At 56.1% G+C, this 19804-nt stretch overlaps 1 protein-coding gene across 2 annotated transcripts in view; it reads left to right on the top strand.

The window, feature by feature from the left end:
• Window positions 1-19599, top strand: part of VSTM2L (V-set and transmembrane domain containing 2 like) — a 50042-nt gene extending 30443 nt beyond the window's left edge. For both annotated transcript variants that reach the window (XM_074969639.1, XM_074969638.1), the window contains exons 2-4: window positions 6186-6355; window positions 9639-9689; window positions 17787-19599. In XM_074969639.1, the coding sequence (XP_074825740.1) occupies window positions 6186-6355; window positions 9639-9689; window positions 17787-18125 (560 nt within the window). In that variant the 3' untranslated portion in view covers window positions 18126-19599. The remainder of the gene's footprint in view (window positions 1-6185; window positions 6356-9638; window positions 9690-17786) is intronic.
• The last annotated feature ends 205 nt before the right edge of the window (window positions 19600-19804 follow it).

The raw sequence follows: 19804 nt of genomic DNA on the forward strand, positions 1-19804 counted from the left end.
GAGAATGTCTCGCTTATGCATTGGCTGGGGGCCTGTGGAGGGGGGCTGGTTGTGATTCAGTTGGGCATCATGGGGTTAACTGCCCTACCCAGGGGTAATGCAGCCTCCTGGGCTTGTTGCCCCGCCCCCCTCCCCCTTAGTGTTACTCAGCCTGTCTTGAAAGAGACTTGCTCCCCCATTGAGCTTGTCTCCCTGTAGCCATTCACCAGGCCCTCCTACAGGGCTGACTTGATGGGGATGGTGATGCTGCAAGGATGAGGAACTCCGGGAGATCTCACAGGGGAGAGATCCCGCTAGAGCAAATCTTTGATCTGCAGGACCTGCTGGGGCTGTCGGCAGAGCTGGCAAACGGAGGACGTCTGCCTGCTGGTCAGCACCGGGCTGGGCGTGCTGCTGGTACCCAGAGCCAAGGAAGAGGCTTGATTGTAGAGGCTGCTCCAGCCAAGGCTCGGTCAGATCTCCTTAGTGACTAATGATGGGGAGGGGGAGGCGCCTATGCGGTGGGCAGGGGCCGGCATTCCCACCAGTCCAAGCCTCTGGGGCCTGCAGCATGGTCTGGAACAGACTTTCTCATGAGATCTCTAGTGGAGCCACCAAGCTCAGTCAGCCCTGGATCCAAATCTGAATTAACCCCAGTTTTGCAGATGGCTGGATGAGGGAGGGAGGATGGCCCAGCGGTTAGAGGACTTGGGAAACCTAGGTTCAATTCTCTGCTCTGTCCAGACTTCCCGAAGGATGTTGGGCCAGCCACTTAGCCTCCCTGTGACTCATTCCCCACCTGCACGGAGGGAGTACCTCTGCCCTGCCTCGTGGCGGCTCGGCGGATAAATACGTAACAGACTGAGGCCCTCAGCTGCGTCCGTGGCCCCAGCTGCAGTATCTAAGGTAGTGAGTATGGAAGCCCCATTGCAGAGAGTGCCCTGAGCTGTGGTGTCTTGATGCAGCTCTAGATCCTAGCTACACCTGAATTCAGGAAGGGGAGGCGCCGACGTTCTAGATCTCTGCTTCGTGCTACTGCTGGAGGGAACCCGGAAGGGAACGAACATAGAGGCCACATGAGGGTCTTGGTCACACCACTGTAAATCTGCCCTGTAACCCTAGTAGAGTCAACAGAGAGTGACAGCAGCGCGTTGGGGACCACGTTCTGTCTCACTGCAGAAGGGCCTGGTCCCGTCTCGTCTTGGCGTCCTCTGCAGTGCTGGGGAGGCTTCAGAGAAGGCAGTTGTTAGGGACCTGCCCTTGTCTCTAGACGGGGCGTCTCAGGGAGTCTGAATTTTCGTTCTCGGTTCCATGTGGTGTTGTGCGCAGGGGCTTTCACGGCCACTTTCCTTCCGGAGACACAGTCGCAACAGCGTCAGACCTCCAAGAGATGGAGCAGTGGCCCCTAGAAGCTCTCCTAAAGGCTGGTGTCGCCTCCAGCCGGGATATCTCCTCCTCCAGGTTCCAGGTGGAGCTGAAGAGGAGGCAGAGAGAGCCCAAGGGAGGGGCTGCGTGTTTCCCACGGGTGAGAAGTTGGTTCCATGGGGGTGGATGTCCTATTGACCGCAGAGGAGGGGAACGGTTCAGTGCAGGCAGCTCTGGTTTTGGTTCGGATGCCCTTTGAGAAGGCCGAGCCCTGAGGTTAATTAATACGCACACTTCCCAGTTAAAACCGGAAAGAAAGTAGATGTTTGATTCAATCAAGCCTTTTCTCTGCTCATCTGCCAAATTCTAGTCTGTGGGAGCTGATTTTAATTGTGTCCCGAGTAATTTAGACATGGGCTTGAGCCCTCAGGCTACCCAGCACAATCTGCACCCCTTAAACTCTATAATTAAAGCAGATTCCCTTGGAGGACGTAGGTTAGATCGCACTCCCCAGGGCGCTCAGGCAATACGTGTCCTGGGTGGACAGGTGAAAAGCAGCTGGGGAGGTGCATTTTGTGATGAAAGGCGCAGCCCTGAGGTTTCTTGCCTGGATTCCACTGGGGATAATTCAGCCTCAACATTCCCCTCCAGGGTCACTAATTCTGTGTGCACAGGAGAACTGGGGCATGGGTAGTGCTAGGTGAGGATGGGGCCATGGTCAGACTCCACCTTAGAAAGCAGGGTTCTGGACAGCTGGGGGCAGGGTCAGCCGGCGTTATGACCGGCTCTCGTTGCTGTGTTGTGCAGTGTTTAGAACAAATAATGCAGATGCTGAAAATAAGCTGCTCAGCATTAATAAGAACTTACGTGGCATTGAAATCAGGAGTCCCGGTAGGATGTACTCATTAAGGAAAGTGCTTCCCACTCACTTGATAGTCATTTACTTTTACATTGCATTGTTTAGTGTTGGGGGAACTGCAGTTCCCCGCCAGAGAGAGGCATAAATCGCAGCTTCTCCCGGGTACCACTGGGGCTCAGGGTGTGAGTCAGGGTCCGGCCCAGGGCTTTGTGCATGTGACAAAGTGGGACTGTTCTTAATGTTTCCTCTGAACTCTGTAGGGGTGCCTCAGTTTCCCCTATGCATTTCTTAAGTCTCTAGGTGGTGGGATAAGAGGGTGTAATTGTTGCAGGGCAAAGGGCCACAGTACATAAATAGCCGACACTCTGTCTCCTGGCAACTGATGGCCTGGGCCCTTCCCCCCTGCAAGGTGAGAGCTAAAGGGTTGGAGAACAAAGGAATCCGGTGACCTCCTGGTCCGGGAAAGGGACAAAGCCCAGAGGAGGAGGGGCTGGAGGGGGAGTCAGTTTGGGGCTGGCTGGGGATGAGGAGTGAAGTGCAGACGGGGTTATCTGGCTCACTGCCCCCCAAAATGGACCCCACTGAGGGGTCATGTTCTCTGTACCTACAAGTTCTGTGTTAGACCATGTTCCTGTCATCTAATAAAACTTCTGTTTTACTGGCTGGCTGAGAGTCCCGTCTGACTGAGGAGTTGGGGGGCAGGACCATCTAGCTTCCCCAGGAGCCCGCTGTGACGAAGTGGGACTGTTCTTAATGTTTCCTCTGAATAGTGTGGGGGTGCCTCAGTTTCCCCTAGGCAGTTCTTAAGTATCTAGGTGGTGGGATAAGGGTGTATGATCGTTGCAGAGCCCTAAAGGGCAGGTGTGTGCAGGGATCTGGACACAGAGAATGGCCGACACCCTGTTTCCCGGCAACGGATGGCCTGGCCCTTCCCCCCTGCAAGGTGAGAGCTAAAGGGTTGGAGAACAAAGGAAACAAAGGCACAAAGCCCAGAGGAGGAGGGGCTGGAGGGAGTTTCAGTTTGGGGCTGGCTGGGACATGGAGTGAAGGGCAGACATGGTTGTCTGGCTCACTGCCCCCCAAAATGGACCCAGCTGAGGGGTCCGGTTCTCTGCACCTACAAGCTCTGTGTTAGACCATGTTCCTGTCCTCTAATAAACCTTCTGTTTTACTGGCTGGCTGAGAGTCACGTCTGACTGCGAAGTTGGGGTGCAGGACCCTCTGGCTTCCCCAGGACCCCGCCTGCGCAGACTGGCTGTGGGAAGCGCACAGAGGGGCAGAGGATGCTGAATGCTCCGAGGTCAGACCCAGGAAGGGGGAAGCCGTGTGAGCTGTGTGTCCTGAAGACAGGCTGCTCACAGAAAGGAGACTTCCCCAGAGTCCTGCCTGGCTTTGCAGGGAGCATTTCCACAGCATCGCCCGGGGACTCTGTGACACCCGCCTGGGCGGACTCGCTGTGGGAAGCGCATGGAGGGGCAGAGGATGCTGAATGCTCCAAGGTCAGACCCAGGAAGGTGGAAGCCGGGCGAGCTGTGTGTCCTGGAGACAGGCTGCTCCCAGAGAGGAGGCTCCCCCATAGTCCTGGCTGGCTCCATAGGGAGCAGTTCCCGAGCGTCGCCGAGCAATGCTGAGGCTCTAAAGCAAGCTGGTGCCCTCTGTCCTTGGAGTGGGTGCTCCAGGCCTGGTGAGCCCTCGCTGCCACGGCCAGAACTTGTTCAAGCCCCTGGTGGACAGTTTCCACCTCGCCAAACCCGGGCTCTTTGCTGTAGAGAGATTGAAGACTGGGATAGCAGGGCTTCTGCTCACAGGACTGAGGTGCAGGGCAACGCAGCTTGGGGATCTCCTGCCTGGGCTGGGACAGCAGAGGTTGTGCAAGTCGGAGGAGAGGAGCATTGGCAAGGCCCTCTGCCATGGCCAGGACTGGAAGGGCAGGAATGCTGGGGCTGGGGTTTGGGGCATTGAGGGCCATATAGGTGGGGCTGTGGGTGAGGATTAAAGCACACCGTCAGAGCAGCGGGAGGAGTTTGCACCATACCCTGGCTGCCGGTGGCCCTTGGACCCCGTGAGCAGGAAATTGACACACAAGCTGCAGACAGAGAAATCCATCGGTTGTACTTTTTGCTGATGTTGGAACTGGAGGGCGAGATCCTGATTAGGCCATAATCTGAGAACGTTAGCGTCATTGCTGTTTAATTGTTTCATGGTAATGGCCCCAGCACTGATGTTGCAGGAGCAAGAAGCGCAGCCCTTGGCTGTGTGTCGTGGAGTAGCTGGAACCAGGAGACAGGGGCCATTCATCCTTTTTATGCAGCCAGCTTGAATCAAGAGAGCGCTTTCACGCAGACCTGTAATTCGCACTTATTTCCAGTGCTTGGATGTTATGGAATCCCTGGGATCCCTTCCTGCACCGACTGAAGCCTTTGTAATTCTTTGTGTCTGGGGTCCCTTAGCTGAATGGGTGGCCTGGGAGGAGCACCGCAAGGAATTCAGCAAGGAGACAGGGATGCCTGTTAAGCCCCTTATGCAATGTATTTTCCTGAGCTCCCCTGCTAAAATGGATTAAAGGAAAGCGATAAGTCTACGGGATTTCCATGCGTCCAGAGGGACGGAGAGATAGCAAAGGTATTAACTTTTCTGTCTGGGCTGATAATAATTCAGTTTTCAGCCTGGATCAGAACTCTGCAAGAAACCCACGGGGAAGCGGCGCACGCAGTTCTAAAGAAATCAGCTCCCGAGCATGAATCGCAGAGGCAGGAAAAGCCATTGGGGCAGGAGTTGGAGGATTTGAGGGGCAGCTCTGGGGATCTTGGTGGCTGGAAAGTCAGCACAGAGCAGGGCGGAATGAACTGGTTCTGATAAAGTAGCTGCCCGCGTTTCACCCAAATGAAACACTCCTGGGAGGGAAGTTACCTGTTCAGCCTGGAAGCGTGGGGGCTTCCAAACTCTGGAAGGCTTTGAGTTTTCAGGTGCTAAACCCTCAGCCCCAGGGAGTCTAACCAAAGAGGGTGGGGACGGGGTGGAATCTCCTGACAGGGTAGAAGCTGTCGGTCGGATATGTCATTGATTGTGACAATAGCATTTCCGGAATGACCTGCCCATTGCAGACACTCGACAGGGGAACAATACTCTCCAGAGACGAGGAAAAGAATTCTAATGACACCTCTGAACAATATTTGTTTTGCGAGAGAAAAGCAAACCATATGGCATGTGGGAGACTGTTTGGGGCAGCATTAAATGAGGATTTGTTTTTCATTTATACTTCGATTTAGGCAGCGCTGGGATTGTGTTGGATTTACTGGGCAGAGATCCTGTAACATAGACATCTTGCATGTCCTGGAACGGGAAGCACCCGGGAACAGTCGGCTTGGGAGAGCAGGATCCGAAAGGCCCCCTTCGCTCTCCTGTGCATGCTGCTGGGTCTTTCTCAGGCCGGATATTTCTTCTTTTAAAAAGCCCATGGGTCTGGTGCTGATCGCACGGGCAGGAGTCTGGGGAAAGCGCAGGGGAGCCAGTGAAGGTTTTCAGGTGTAGAACTGGCGAATGTGAGAGGTTAACCAGGCCCAGCAGACATCTTTGATTTGAATGACCCTGTTTGTACAGAAAGGATCGTTCCCAGGATGGGATACGCTGGGGCAGACTCTCCACACAGAAGCTGGTCTCTTTCGGTCCCTGGGCTAGGGCTAAGCCGTGTAGCCCAGAGTTAAATGAACACGGAGGCTGCACAAGGCAGATGGCTTCGGCTTGGGCTGACGCCCACTGGTGCAGAAAAGCCTCAGTGGGTCTGAAGGTGGCGGCCAGTCTCCGTTCCTCAGCCCCGGGGGATGGGATCTTTCCAGTGAATACCTCCTGCTGACGGGCCTGGACGCAGGCTGTGCCGTGGCCAGCAGAGGCCGGGGGCTGTGGGAGGGGGTCTGGCCAGCTGAGGATGCGTGCCCTGCAGTCCCTAACGGGGGGCTGGCTCTCCCTTCTCTCTCCTCTGCAGCCCTGTTCACAGAGACCCCGCACGACATGACGGCCCACGCCGGGGAGGACGTGGAGATGGCCTGCTCCTTCCGAGGCAGCGGCTCCCCCTCCTACTCGCTCGAGATCCAGTGGTGGTACGTTCGCAATCACCGGGACTGGACAGACAAACAGACGTGGGCTTCAAACCAGGTAACCCCCCCACCCCCGGCGCTTGGCTTCTCTGCCTCGGAATTAGTCCCTGAGATCTGTTGGCATTTGCCTTTGGCAAACCAGACCTGCCCTCCCGCAAGGCCAGGGGCTGGTGGTGGGGTCCTGCTCACGGGCACTCCCCTGCCACCAGCCTCCTGCCCCTCCCTTTGCTCCTGCCGCTGCTGCCGGCAGCCAGGCAGTGTTCCCGGTCTGCTGGCATCTCTGGGATGAGCCATTTTATTATTGTTTGCCCAGGGTGTTCGTGTCTCCAGCAGGCTGAATACAGAGACTTTATCCCAGTGAGCCCCCCACCCCTGGAGCTAAGGGAACTTCCTCCTCCGTGGTGCTGAGCTGCTTGGAGGAGGAGCCAGAGCCACGGGGAGTTGTAGGAGCCCAGCAGCTTGTAGGATTGGGCCCTTTCCTTCTTTATTCAGCTCCTCTTTCCCCGCTCTCCCGTCTCCTTCCCCAGAACCCGAATCTCGCGGTGGAGTCTGTTTCCCCTTCCCTCCCGAGATGGGAGGAAGGATTCTGGCCGCGAGTCCCTGCCCCGCCATCAGGGATCACACCAGGATGATGCAAGCAGGGAAGGTCACTTCCCAGGGTCCTGCAGGCCAATGCCCTGCACCTTGGCTGGGCTGGAGCAGCCGGAGGGTGCGTGGCCTCCCCCTGGTGTGTCTCTTTCCCCAGTTACCTCTCACACCAGCTGGCCGATCCTGCTGGGGTCTGATAATATCGCAAATGGCTTTGTCTCTGTGCGCCTGTGTTCTCCCCTGCCTCATGCACTGTCCATCCCCCCACCGCCTGCTCCCCCTTCGTGCTGTATATCAGTCCTGGCAAACAGCTGTCTCTTTATTTCTCTTTCTGTTCACACAGAGATAAGGGCCAAATAATGGAAAGGCAGCTTTAGGTATTTTAATGAGGCTGTATTCTTGTGTCTTTGGCAGTACACTGCTACCGGTATTACCATAAATTGAGAGAAGTGTCAGAGAAATGCTATCACTCGACAGCATTGCTATAGAATGGGCGGGGGCGGGAGATTGTGACTCTCAGGAGTTTGCAGCAGGGCAAGGAGGCTTCCAGGGAGGAAGCTGTATGCCATGCCGCAGAGCTCGGACGCCTGGGTCCCAAACACTAGGGGAGCAGACGGAGAGGACCCATTGCGCTTGAGGATGCTGCTGCACAGCTTAGTAGAAAGAACAGGACTTGTGGCACCTTAGAGACAAACAAATTTATTTGAGCATAAGCTTTCGTGAGCTACAGCTCACTTCATCGGATGCATTCAATGGAAAATACAGTGGGGAGATTTATATACACAGAGAACATGAAACAATGGGTGTTACCCTCCACCCTGTAACCAGAGTGATCAGGTACGGTGAGCTATTACCAGCAGGAGAGCGGCGGGGAGACGGACCTTTTGTAGTGATGATCAAGGTGGGCCATTTCCAACAGTTGACAAGAACATCTGAGGAACAGCCGGGGGGGGAGGGGGGGAGGAATAAACATGGGGAAATAGTTTTACTTTGTGTAATGACCCATCCACTCCCAGTCTTTATTCAAGCCTAAGTTAATTGTATCCAGTTTGCAAATTAATTCCAATTCAGCAGTCTCTCATTGGAGTGTGTTTTTGAAGTCTTTTTGTTGTAATATTGCGACCTTTAGGTCTGTAGTCGAGTGACCAAAGAGATTGAAGTGTTCATTGCTGCTCCTCGGGGGAAGTGCTGAGCTGTGAAGCAGTGCAGAGCCCAGAGGGGAGGGGAATGGGGAAGCAGGAGGGTCGTCCTGACACTGAAATCTAATGCAAACCCCAAATCTAAAACCCAGTTCCAGCCAGGAGCCTTTACCGATCAGTCTGGGCTTATCTCTATGGGCCCAGGCTGTCAGAGACTCCAGCTTTGCACAGTCGGCCCTAGCACCCAGGCCTTCCCAGATGGCCCGGCACAGCTGTGGTATCACGGCCAGCCAATTACAAGAGCAACGTGCTAAAGAAGTTACATGCAAACTGTGGCCGCGATATTTGAATTTAGGAGCAGAAGGTAAAAGCAGAGCCTGTAAGCTGCAGGGCGTCTCCTGCATAGTGCTGGGCAACCCCAGCGCCCACCGATGCTGCTTGGCACCTGCAGGCTGAATACAGTTCTGTACCTGGATACTCAGACTAGAGCCCAGGGCAGCTGAGTGGTCACTTAGGTACCCACCTTGGAAAATTGTGCTCAGCTCCTGGAACAGCTCCCCCTCGTGGGAGGCTTGTGGTGGGGTGTGGCTCTCTGCAGCAGGGTGAATGTCACCTGGAAGGGGTGAGGAGAGAGAGGGCAGAGAACAACCAGCTCAGCGAATGGCTGGCTTCTTCCCCTCCCGTCCCTTTCTCCATTTCCTTTATTCCAGGCCCCTCTGTGCTGCCCAGACGGTGCCTGGGCTCAGCAGCGGCCTCGTCCCCGTGCAAAGAACGTCTGTTCACTCCTAGGTGCTCTGTGTGGCAAGGCTCCTGGGCCTGGGGCAGGGTCCTGCCTGGTGTGTTCTCCAGGGCTCTTCCCAGACCACCCTTAAATCACTGGGCCCAGTGACCCCCTTCCCCTGGGCGGATTATTCCCTGCTCTGAAGTCTGGGTTTCCAGACATCCAGCCTGCATTTTCCTCTTCCCAGACTGGTCCTGTTACTCCTGGCCATCCATCCCAGTGATCCCTGCCTTCCTTAGCCACCATTTAGCCCAGCGGCATGTTGCTAATCTCTCCTCATAAATCATTCGCCCCAGGCCCTTCATTCAGCTTTTGCCTTCCTATTTGTCATCATCTGCCTGGTGCGGAGGGGCCCAGAGCTGACGGCAGCATCCTCGGCGTGCTCCCAGCATGGAGCATCTCCCCAGTCTCTGGCCTGGTGCCTCTCTGCCTGTTGCAGCCTGGTGTCATCACCTTGCATTGCAAACTCCTTTCTAATCTGCAGTCTGCCAGGTCTCTCTGGCCGGGAGCAGCCGGTGCTAGCAGGCAGGACTGGTGCCTTTTCCAGGTGCAGCGTTCAGCGCTGAAAGGCTGAAGCAGGATAAATTTTTCCTCTTTTCCTTTCACTGCTGGAACTTTCACTCCGTAGCACGCTTGCTTCCCCTCCTCCATGCTACCTCCACCACCTAAACACCAGCTCTCCCCACCAGCCCCTCTTCTCCGGCCTGCCTTTGAAGCATCCGTTACGGGCTGAGGTGTGAATTAGTCTGATGGGTTTTTCTCCCCTTCCAGCTGAACTAATGGGTTCTCTTCTCTCTGTTCTCTCCCCACCCCCATTCCTCCCTTCCCCACAGCTAAAAGCATCTCAGCAGGAAGACGCTGGGAAGGAGGCGACAAAAATAAGCGTGAGTTTGGATAATGATTTCTGGCGAGGGGCTTTAATTGAGGGTACAGCTGTAACTTTGGTCCCCGAGACACTGGAAGCTTGGGCAAAAATTGCACGGTTCTGTTTTTTAAAGACCAAAGATTTTTTTCAACTCGGTTTGAAAAGCTGCCGGTGGGAGAACCAGTGCATGTTGTGGTCAGGAGCTGGTGGGCACTCCGCAGTGAAGGCTTGCAACCCAGGGCACTGTGCGGAGTGAGTCTCTCCCGGGGGTTTTGCTTTGGAATCTAAGCCTGAATTCTGGAGAGCATTTAAGTGTGCGCTCAAGTCTCACTGATGTACAGTGCAGTACATGCTTATGCGCTTTCCTGAATTGGGGCCATTAGAACAAAATGACTCATTTAGCCCTTGAAGCAATTATGTTTTCTGCAGTGTTTTAAAATTCTTTGGGGTTGTCTTAAGCGCCTGCTGTCGGGCCCAGCGGAGCGGTGCCCTTTCTCTGCCCAGTGACCTCGTGATAAATCACGTCATAGGCCTTTGCCAGGGAGGGCAGTGAGAGAGAGAAATGGTTTGGGCCAAAGACTCTGGCTTCCCGTCTGCTTCCATTGAGACTGCTAGAAGGGGCGCTCTCGGGCTGGAGAATCCAGAGGGAAAATCCGATTGAGGGATACGCTGCAGCAGCGCTTCCAAACTGGAGCATTGGGACCTTTCGGGCTGCTAGGCACATGCCTGCTGGGTGATCCCACGGCTCCAGCTAGCCCCACACAGCCAGGTGTGGTGTCCACCCAACTTGGGAGCTCAGTCGCTGCACAAGCTGATGTGAAGGGTCCAGTGCTGTGAGGTGCTGAGAGCCCTCCTTCCCCAGTGGAGTTCATGGGCGGCAAGGGACTTTGGATCCTTGCAGGAGCGCTCAGGCCTGTGGCTCTGGTGGGGCTCCTTGCATGAGTGCGGGTTGCTGGCATGAGGAGGGCTGCAGCCTTGAACCTTCGCACTTGTTTATGAGCATTGCCTGGGCACCTGGATGTGTTGGCTGCGAGCGGGGCCCCAGCATGCTGGGGGTGGCACAAACATGTAGCGAGAGACAATCCCTGCCCCCAAGAGCTCACGGTCTGACCAGACCAGACGGCCCCACGTAAGGTTTCCAGCCCTGGGTAACAGGCGGGGAGCTGAGGCCAAAAGACCTGAATTCTCAGTCCTACTACGGCCCCTGTACGCTGCCTGCCGGTGTTGAGGAGAACCTGGCCCCAAGAGGGAGCGACTGGCTCCTCGCACACAGGGTGTCTGGGTCACAGCTGGAAACTGATCGCCCGAGTCCCAGGCTTGCACCTTCGCTGCAGGCCCCACCCTTCCCGTCACCACCCCAGAGCACAGCTGCTTCAATCCGAGCTGGCCTGAGCTCTGGGAAAGCCCCGAAACTCATCACCAGCCAGTTGTCGTACTCCCCGAACGGAGGGTGTCAGACAGCCCAGGATAGATCTTCTTTGAGGCATCTAGGGAACACATTTACACTAAGGAGAAAATAATCAAATTGACTTAGCGGAGTCGGAGGCCAGAGACATTTCGGCTCACGTGAACAGAACGAGGAGACACCAATTAGTTAAATGGTCCTGGCCGCCTGCTGTCACTGGCGTCTTCGCTCCCTCCCTGTCGGTCTGGCTCCTGCGTGCGCTCTCGCTGCTCTGGCTCTGATAAGACAGGTGCGTCACAGAGTCTTGCTTCTCAATTATCTCGCAGCTCAGGGTGGAGGCGGGTTTTGCCCAGGCCGGGGCTGACAAAAATAACATCATATTTTAAAAGCCCTGGTTCTAATTGCCATTGCTCTGACTGCCTGGGATTTTCAGAGCCCTGAGCTAGCACGAGGAAGGTCTGAGCAAGCCCAGCACATCACTCCTGTGTTCTGTGCTGAGTTAAACAGCCGAGCTCACCCCCCAAGCTGTGGCACTCCCCAAACTCCTGTCTTCTTTGGCAGGAGTTGACGGTGCTCAGTACCTCACAGGATTGGGCCCTGAAAATACAGATACATTCTCAGGCTACTGGAAACCCCCAGGCTGATCGAACTCCAAGTCTCATGACTTAGGGGCATGTACTCTCATTTCAATGTGTGGGGATTAACATGGGTAAATCTTATTGACAATAATGACTTCCCCCCATGGAGTCCAGCACACAGAGCATATCCCCCTGGACCTCGTCAGACGGGTCGTCTCCAAAATGTTGAGCCCACATTCATCACCCTTCACACGTTGTCCCACCGGGAATTTATTTCAAACATGTGGACATGTTTAAAACCCTGATCTAGCTGAAATTTCTCTATAGCACCCGTCGGGCTACTGCCTCGGTGCTGAGATTAGAACAACTCGCCTTCGTGAGAGTCCTGCTGTTTAAAAAGTTCTCAGGGCCCGATTCAGACCCGGCATCCAGGGACTCTGCTACTTCAGTGGGGTTGCACAAGTCTGAGTTTGGCTCAGGTGTGGGACTCTGTGTAACAGCCTAGGGCCGTGCCCCCTTGGGCTATGGTCTCGTGAACCCTCTGAAGCTGACTCGCAGCGAAGGTTGCTCACTGTTCATATGGGAGAGCTCCGGGAACACCCACGTCGTGTTACTGTTGCAGACAGAGGGGCTTCCCCTTCTGACTCAGCGTCTCTGGGAAATAGGGTGTCACTGTGCCGTTGAAGAGAGATTAAACGGCGATCCCAGCTACTCGTGGTCATCCGAGCACACACAACCTTTTCATAAGACTCAGGGACGTTAATCCACGTGCCAGGGCCAGATTCCAGGGAGAGGCTCTCCCTGTTCCCCCTGAAACGCCTTGTGTAATTGTTCCCGGGCTTCGCCCTCCCCTGCAAACCCCGGGGGCTGTCGCAGCTGCTGCATTCAGCGGTGGGGAGGTGACTCCCGGACAGAGTGTCAGCAGGCTGCTGTGGGCGATGTGTAAAGCACCATCACTGGGCTCGGAGACGTAGAATTTAAGGCTAGTGGGGGACCACCAGGTCAAGTCTGACCTCCTGTGTATCACAGGCCACCGGCACCCACCCACTAACCCACCACGGTCTCACAGCCCCCGGGGGCTTAGCCTGTTCTGTGCACAGGCGGAGAGTAGGTGGGGGTGCGGGGCACCATGTCTGAGGTCCTGTTGTGGCAATTCAGTGAGCTAAACCCAGCGAATCCTGGAAAGTGACCTTCGTGACCAATCTGACCTGGGGGGGAATTCCTTCCTGACCCCGTATTACGGTGAGCCTTAACAGCACACCAACCGGCTACGCTGGAGTCATGCTAGAGCGTCGCACGATGCACCAGCTTCGCGCGCCCTGAGGTGCTGTCGCAGCCGGGGCTGGGAACTGTGTGACGTGTGGACACTGCAGAAATGCAGGATTTTGTATTTTCAGGCCATTCGCCGGTTTGGTGGTTACAGGTGCAGTATCGACAAGGCACACAGTGGGGAATGGCTGCAGCTAGTGTGGCTGTGTCAGACTGGGTTGAACACACACTGGAAGACGTCCTTGATGGACTGGAGTGATTGTACAGGCGAAAATATCCCCATCTCAGCCCCCAGTGCTTTCCTCCCCTGACACCCCGGCAGCGCTAGCCTGTGTGAGAGGCCTGGGGATGCCAGCCCAGTCGGTTTGGATCAGCTACCTGTCCGGGCAAGGGCAGTGGTGGGAGGGTTACACAAATTGGCACTGGCTCCAGCTCCCCGCTCCCCTCCTCCAGCGGGGTCCCAGCCTATCCCGGTAACGCTCGCTGGCGAGACCTTTGGGAACGAGAAGCTCAGGTACAGGGCTCCCCAGAGGTGCCCCTGCTCTGGTGGCTTTGGAAAGCCGGGTGTGCGTGGGACCGTGCAGGTTCGGTGGGATACGCTGTGTCACACGGGTGAGCTTAAAAACAGCAGCATTGCCAGGCAAGCAAGCTCTGCGAAACGCCAGGCCCGCTCCTTTTGTGACTTCCCTTTTCTGGGCTGGTTTCGAGTGATTCCAGAGCTCTCTGGAAACTGCCAAGGTTTGGCTGGTTTCCACCTAAATCCAGCACCAGCTCTGACTTCCTAGCTACTCGGCCCAAGACGGCCTGGGTGAGCCTGCTCCGTTTGGGGGTGCCAGTGTTGTCTGGCGTGGGGTTTGCTTCAGGGCCCATCAGTCTGGTCCCTGCCTGTCCAATGTGTATGGACCCGGTAAGTGCTCGCCTGGGGCCATGCGGCAAATGCCTCTTGGAGGTGCTGAGCACCCTGGCTTCCCTGTGGGGGACCGTGGTGCCTTCACGATTTAGCGGGGACTCACGGGCATTTGGGACAATCCGCAGCTGCTCACTGGCGTCATGCCCAGGCCGCCAGGCATGCGGCTGCTCCGCTCTGCGTGGTGAAGACTGAAGGCGTAACATTAAAATGAAAGAGAAGCTCACCGGCCCTCCCTCAGCCCCAGCCAGCTGGGACCCCCGCCCCCCACGGCGCCACTCCCAGCTAGCAAGAGGAGTGGGGGGTGCGCAAAGGGAATCAGATGGGCACAAGGGCAGAAGCTGCAGAACGATCCTGGGGCCGGGGTCTTCTGTTTAACTGCGCAATTGCATTTCCCAGCATAATGAGGCAGTTACTTGCATGCCCGAGTGTGAGCAGCGCCTTTCCCTGCATAACTACGATTGATTCCCAGGCAGGCTGGGTGTGACACTCCTCCAGCTCAGGCCACGGGGAGAGATTCGCTTTTGAAAACATTTATTGATTGATTGTTGTTTTAAATGCCCGTGCTTATTAAACGTTTCGAGACTGGGAAAGAAATGCAGGGAGATGAGCCGTCCCTGCAAGTGACCGTGATAAATTGTGCGCAACGTCCAAAGGGCAAGTAGAGGAAAAACTAACGGCCGCAGAAAGCAAAGCAGGGCTCTGTGAACGACGTGCGGAAAACATTGCACTGAAAGCTCCCTGAGCCGGTTGTGGCCCGCTCAGACGTAGTCAGATCATAAATAAGGTTCTCAGTCTCAGAGATTCCGATTGCATTACAGCCCAGGAACCACCTTCGGAAGCTGACTGCTTCAATCCCCATTCACGTCTTTTCAGCCAGGATGAAACTCAGCCCCGCGCAGAGGCCAGCTCCAGACCTGTGCGCCCGGGGGTCTAAGGGGGACTTCAGCCTTGCACTAGGCCGCTTTCAAAGGAGTCTGTACGGGGGGGAGGTTCCAAACTTTCAGCCCTGGGTGGCATTTCGAGGTGCTATTCCAGCTGCTTGGGAGGCAACAGCAAGTGCCCATGTCTCTGAGGTCGTTAGCAAGCTGCTGGCTTGGTGCATTTGGGCTGTCACCGAAGGGCAGTTATGCCCATACAGCGACTGCATTTCCCTAGGCGGGCAGCGTTGGCCATGCCAGGAGAGACTGCTGGGCTACCAAGGCGATCGGTGTCCAGCTGCAGCATGGCCAATATCCAGTGCATCAGAGAGAGGGTACAAAAGAAACCCTCCAGCATCTAGCCCAGAGTCCAGTGCTGCACCAGGGGAGAATACTCCTTCCTGACCCCTGTGGTGGTCACTTCACACCCTGAAGCATGACATTTCATTACTTTTATCTCAGCCTGCATCACTGCAGATATTATTAGTGATCATAAAATTATCCAGCCCTTTTATAATCCAGCCCCAAAATGGGACTCTAAGACCCACTAGAGCAGCAAATTCCACAGACTGACTGCAAGATTTGCAAAGGAGGTTTCCTTTTATTAGTGCTAAATTTGCCAGCCATTAATTTCTTTAAGTGACTCCTTGTTCTTGTAATACAAAGTTAAAAGGAGGAACTGATCCTTTCCCATAACACCCTTCAGAATCTCCCAAGCTTCAGCAAGGACCAGCTAGCTCACCTCCCTTCAAGGCTGAATAATCCTTGGGTCTGCAATACTTGGTGTCGTGTGTAAATTCTAGCCAGACCTCTAGCCTTCCCCATCTCAGCAGTATCTGTCTCAAGGGGAGACAGCCAGGGCTGGACACAATGCTGTACTTGGAGAAATGGCATTGTCCGGTGGAACAGGGCAGCAGACTGGGATTCATGCCTCCTTGCGTGACCTTGGTCTCCAGTCACTGGGCCTCAATTTCTCCATCTGTAAAATGGGAATAATGATCTTTTGCTCAGCTTTGCGATATGCTCTCAAATCTGCGGATGAAAAGTGCGATATAAATGCAAACAGCTATTTAAATTCCTTCCTGACCTTGCTGCCATCAGGAGCTTGAGAGTTGCTGACCCTTTCCCCCTAGTCTGTGCAGCTACAGCTGTGAGTTTTGGTCACAAAATTATCCAGCCCATTCTAAAAATTCATCGACAGTATTTGACTCCCTGGCAGCTTCCTGCCCAGCTAACTCTCATGTTGCATTTTGAAAATGCAGGGTGAAAAAGCTTAGCGACAGCTTGGCATTGCTGTTCTGGTTCCTTGCTGCCCCACAGGGCCTTCCACCCCAGCAGAGGGCAGGGTGAGATTGCATGCCAATTCTCCGCTGGGTTTTCAGCTGGAGTGACCATTGGCAGCTCTCTAGGATTCCCATTAGCAGACGCTGCTAAGGGGATGTGGCAGAGCAGCTACATGTAGCAGCAGGTCTCAGGAGAGCCCCATCCGGGGCTGCTGTCGAGCTGCGTAAGGCCAGCTCCCCAAACTGTGCGTCCAGCCCGACCCCCTCACTCCCATCTTAGGGCATCAGTTCAGTACTCTCTGGCTCCACGGCTGCACCTGCAGAGCACATGCAGCCCTATAATGAGTCCATTCATTAGGCCACTGACAGGTCTCGCCCGCTCTCTGAGCCTGCGGCTGGGTTTGGTTCTGCCCTGTTGGTTCTTCAGCAAGGGGTTCATGACTCCCAGGCTGCAGCCTCCAGGCCAGTCGCTAAACCCCGCCGACTCCTCAGCTCACCAGTGTAGTGGTAAGGAGAAAAATGGCCTTTCCCATCCAGTGTGATTAGAGGGAACAGAGCCAGGGGCCTCAGGGCGGGTTATAAATCTGATTTATTGACCTCACCCAACAGCAGCAGCAGCTTGGACTAGTGCGTAAGTCTTAAATTTCATTGGGTGATAAATACTAAGAGCAAATCAATTTGGTAGAAAAGCTAATTAGCCTGCGTGGTTCTGCATCGATCTTCAAACACAGCTCGGTGGAGAGTGCTGGGGATTTCATCATCTCGGGACCGAGCAGCTGTGGGCTGAAGGATCCCATCGTGCACAGCGGCCATGCCCTGCTGCCTTGGGAAGGCTGGAGGTGAGGGAGGTGCATTAGAGGAGATGGCGTTATGTCCCGGCCAGTGGCTGAATAGGATTGTTTCTCCTAGGACTGGCCGAATGGCATGTACCACAAGCGTGGGCTGCTTCATCTCCATGCTTGGCATCCGGGCGCTGAGGGTCAGTCTCTCCGCTGTCTCATGATGGGCTGTAGCAGAGACCCAGATCCCGTGCCCCCCGTATTTCTTCTTCTCCCTCTAGCTACGGTGGCCCTCCACGGTGCTGTGCAGCCAGGGGGCAGACGGAGCTCGTTTGGGCCGGGGACTCTGGACCTGGGGAAGGCTTTTCAAGGGCTGCGGCAAACGATTTGCTCTGCCCAGAGCAAGAGCGGAGCAGCGGTGACTCTGAAGCCTAGGGCCCCACCGAGCCCTGAGTTGTTGGTGCCCTTCTTGGGGGCAGAGGCAGATTAGGGATTTGTGGGGCCCTGGGCCAGAGCAAGTGGGGGCCACTCCACACCCCTTCCGCCTAGAGTCTCCCGCTTCCCACGCTCCTGCCAGGGAAATGGGGTTGGGGTGCAGAGGCTTCTCCTGCCCATCCAGTGCTCCTGCCGGGGAGCGAGGTCGGGGCGCGGGAGTCCTGTGCCCCAGCAGGCGGGCGGACAGAGTGGGGCAAGCCCCTGCACCCCGACCCCACTTCCTGACGGGAGCGCCAGGCAGGCAGAGCGGGTTGGGACGTGGGGTGCTCATTTTTCCAGGGTCCCCTGTTGGTCCAATGGTTAATCCACCGCTGCTTGGGGGCATTGCAGAGAAAGGTGTGACCGGAGAGTGGGAGGGCTAGGGACGGGCTGCCGCGCTAGGGGCTGGTGCGAAAGCAGGCACGTAGTGGGGGTTAGGGAAGTTCGTTCCTGGACCCCTTCTGCACTCAGGCCTGTGCTCTCTCTCCCGCTCCCCGCCAGGTGGTGAAGGTGGTCGGCAGTAACATCTCCCACAAGCTGCGGCTCTCCAGGGTGAAGCCCACCGACGAGGGGACGTACGAGTGCCGGGTGATCGACTTCAGCGACAGCAAAGCCCGGCACCACAAGGTCAAGGCCTACCTGCGGGTGGAGCCGGAGGAGAGCTCTGAGGCGCACCGCCACGGCTCCTCCGCCGGGCATGTGCAAGACACCCAGCTGCTGGGCGGCCAGCTCTCTGACCACGCCAGACTGAGCGGCACCCCCTCCCACCCCCAGCACCACCACCACAAAATGGGCAAAGAGCTGAGGAAGCGGGCAGCAGACACCTCCTGCCTGCTGTAGACTGAGCCGGCGTGGCATGGAACGGGCTGCTGGATTCCCCCCCCCCACATCCCTCCCCCCCCAGACTGGGCAGAGGAGGAGTGCACGAGGACCAGCAGCAGCTGGGCCACCGGAGCGGTGCCGGGTCGATGGAAATCTAATGCTCCGAATCCGAGACTGACGTGTGCGCACACGCTGTGACTCTCGCATGTACCCCGCTCTCCCCACCCTGCCATGTAGCTGTGGATTTTTTAATTTCTTTAAGTACCCTTGAGCCGATGCAGTGCCATTTCCAGGATTCGAATGCAGAAATGAGACCGCTCTATTCCCAAGAAGGGGGTGGCCAGAGTGGGGAAGACAAGTCTGGCTTCCCCTGTGCCATCAGCTTGTAAGGGGGGCTCTCCCTGCTGTCTGTGCCCAGGGGAGGGGCTGGGGTTCATTTCCATGGACTTCAGCCACAAGTCACACTGTTTCCCCCTGGTGTGCTGTGTGCAGACAGGGCTTCCAGCTATGTGCCAGGTTTAGTGTATGCAAACTGTGCTCACACCCGTTTCACATTGCTAGCTTTTTATCACTTTAGTGAACCCATCTGGGTCTCTCTGTGTGTGGGAATCTTGCAATCACTCTCTTTTGCTTTGCCCCACGAGTCCCGTCCTCCCTCCCTCGAGAGATCCAGTGTAGTTACTCTGTTTGGATCCAGTTGTGCGGATACAGGTTATGTCACTCATTCCTATAGACTGTAAATAAAGTTACCTCTTCCAGGCTGCCACAACCTGCCCCCCGGCCGAGAAGGCCAGTCTCTGTGGGAGGAAGAGAGGGGCACTCTGAATGGAAAGCCCAGCTGGTTTTAAGAAGCCATCACATTGGCTGGCGGGAAGGGGCAGAAAGCGCCAACCTGCCTTGATTTCATGTGGATAAAAGATGGGCCCCGAGTCGGCTGGTTTGTGGCTAAGTGGGGGGAAGCACAGGGCTCTGCCATCTGGAGTTAGCCCAAGCCTGGGGAGGAAGAGCTCTAGGGAGGTTTTGCACCCACTGCCCCCCCTTTCCCCGTTGCGTTTCATGGAGAAGTGGGGAGGAGCTCGGGCCTGGCTCTGGCTCGTGAGGACAGTTGATTGTGCCCAGCCCACTGTAGGGCTCAGGCTCCCCCTCCCTCTCTGTTGAACCGTCCCTCTGTCCAGGGAGGGGGGTGGGTGCAGCCACAGCCCAGTTCCGAGAATTCCTGCCCTTGGTTGTTCAATTCGACAGGCCGAGCCCAGCCCCCATTCCCGTGGCAGGCGTTCCTATTTCTATGTGCTCCGATCACCCGCGGGGAGGGCGAGCTGCCGCCCGCCCGCGAGAGCAGCCCTGGCGGGGGTGGGAGGCCCGGGGCCCCCTGACCTGTAGTCACACAGGAGGAGGGGAAAGGGGAACTCAGCTGCTCCCTCGCTCTAACCTCCCCATGCACCACATGATCCAAGCTGTGACCCGCTGAAGCGAATAAAGCTCTTTAAATGAACACGGCCCCCGCCTCTCTGTTCATAGCAGCGTTTTGCAGGGGGCCTTTCCATGCACGCTGGGCGCTATAATTGAGCAGGGTGCCATTGGAGACAGCAGCCTTCCGCCTGCCCTGGGACAGCGCCCCCCAGAGGTGCCCTGCCGCCGTGACGCCCCGGGTCCCAGCTGCCGGCCCTGCTAAGCTGCAAAGCTGCACTTTAAGCCCA

Source organism: Natator depressus, chromosome 13 (assembly GCF_965152275.1).
Source record: "Natator depressus isolate rNatDep1 chromosome 13, rNatDep2.hap1, whole genome shotgun sequence".
In the NCBI taxonomy this organism is placed as follows: domain Eukaryota; kingdom Metazoa; phylum Chordata; order Testudines; family Cheloniidae; genus Natator; species Natator depressus.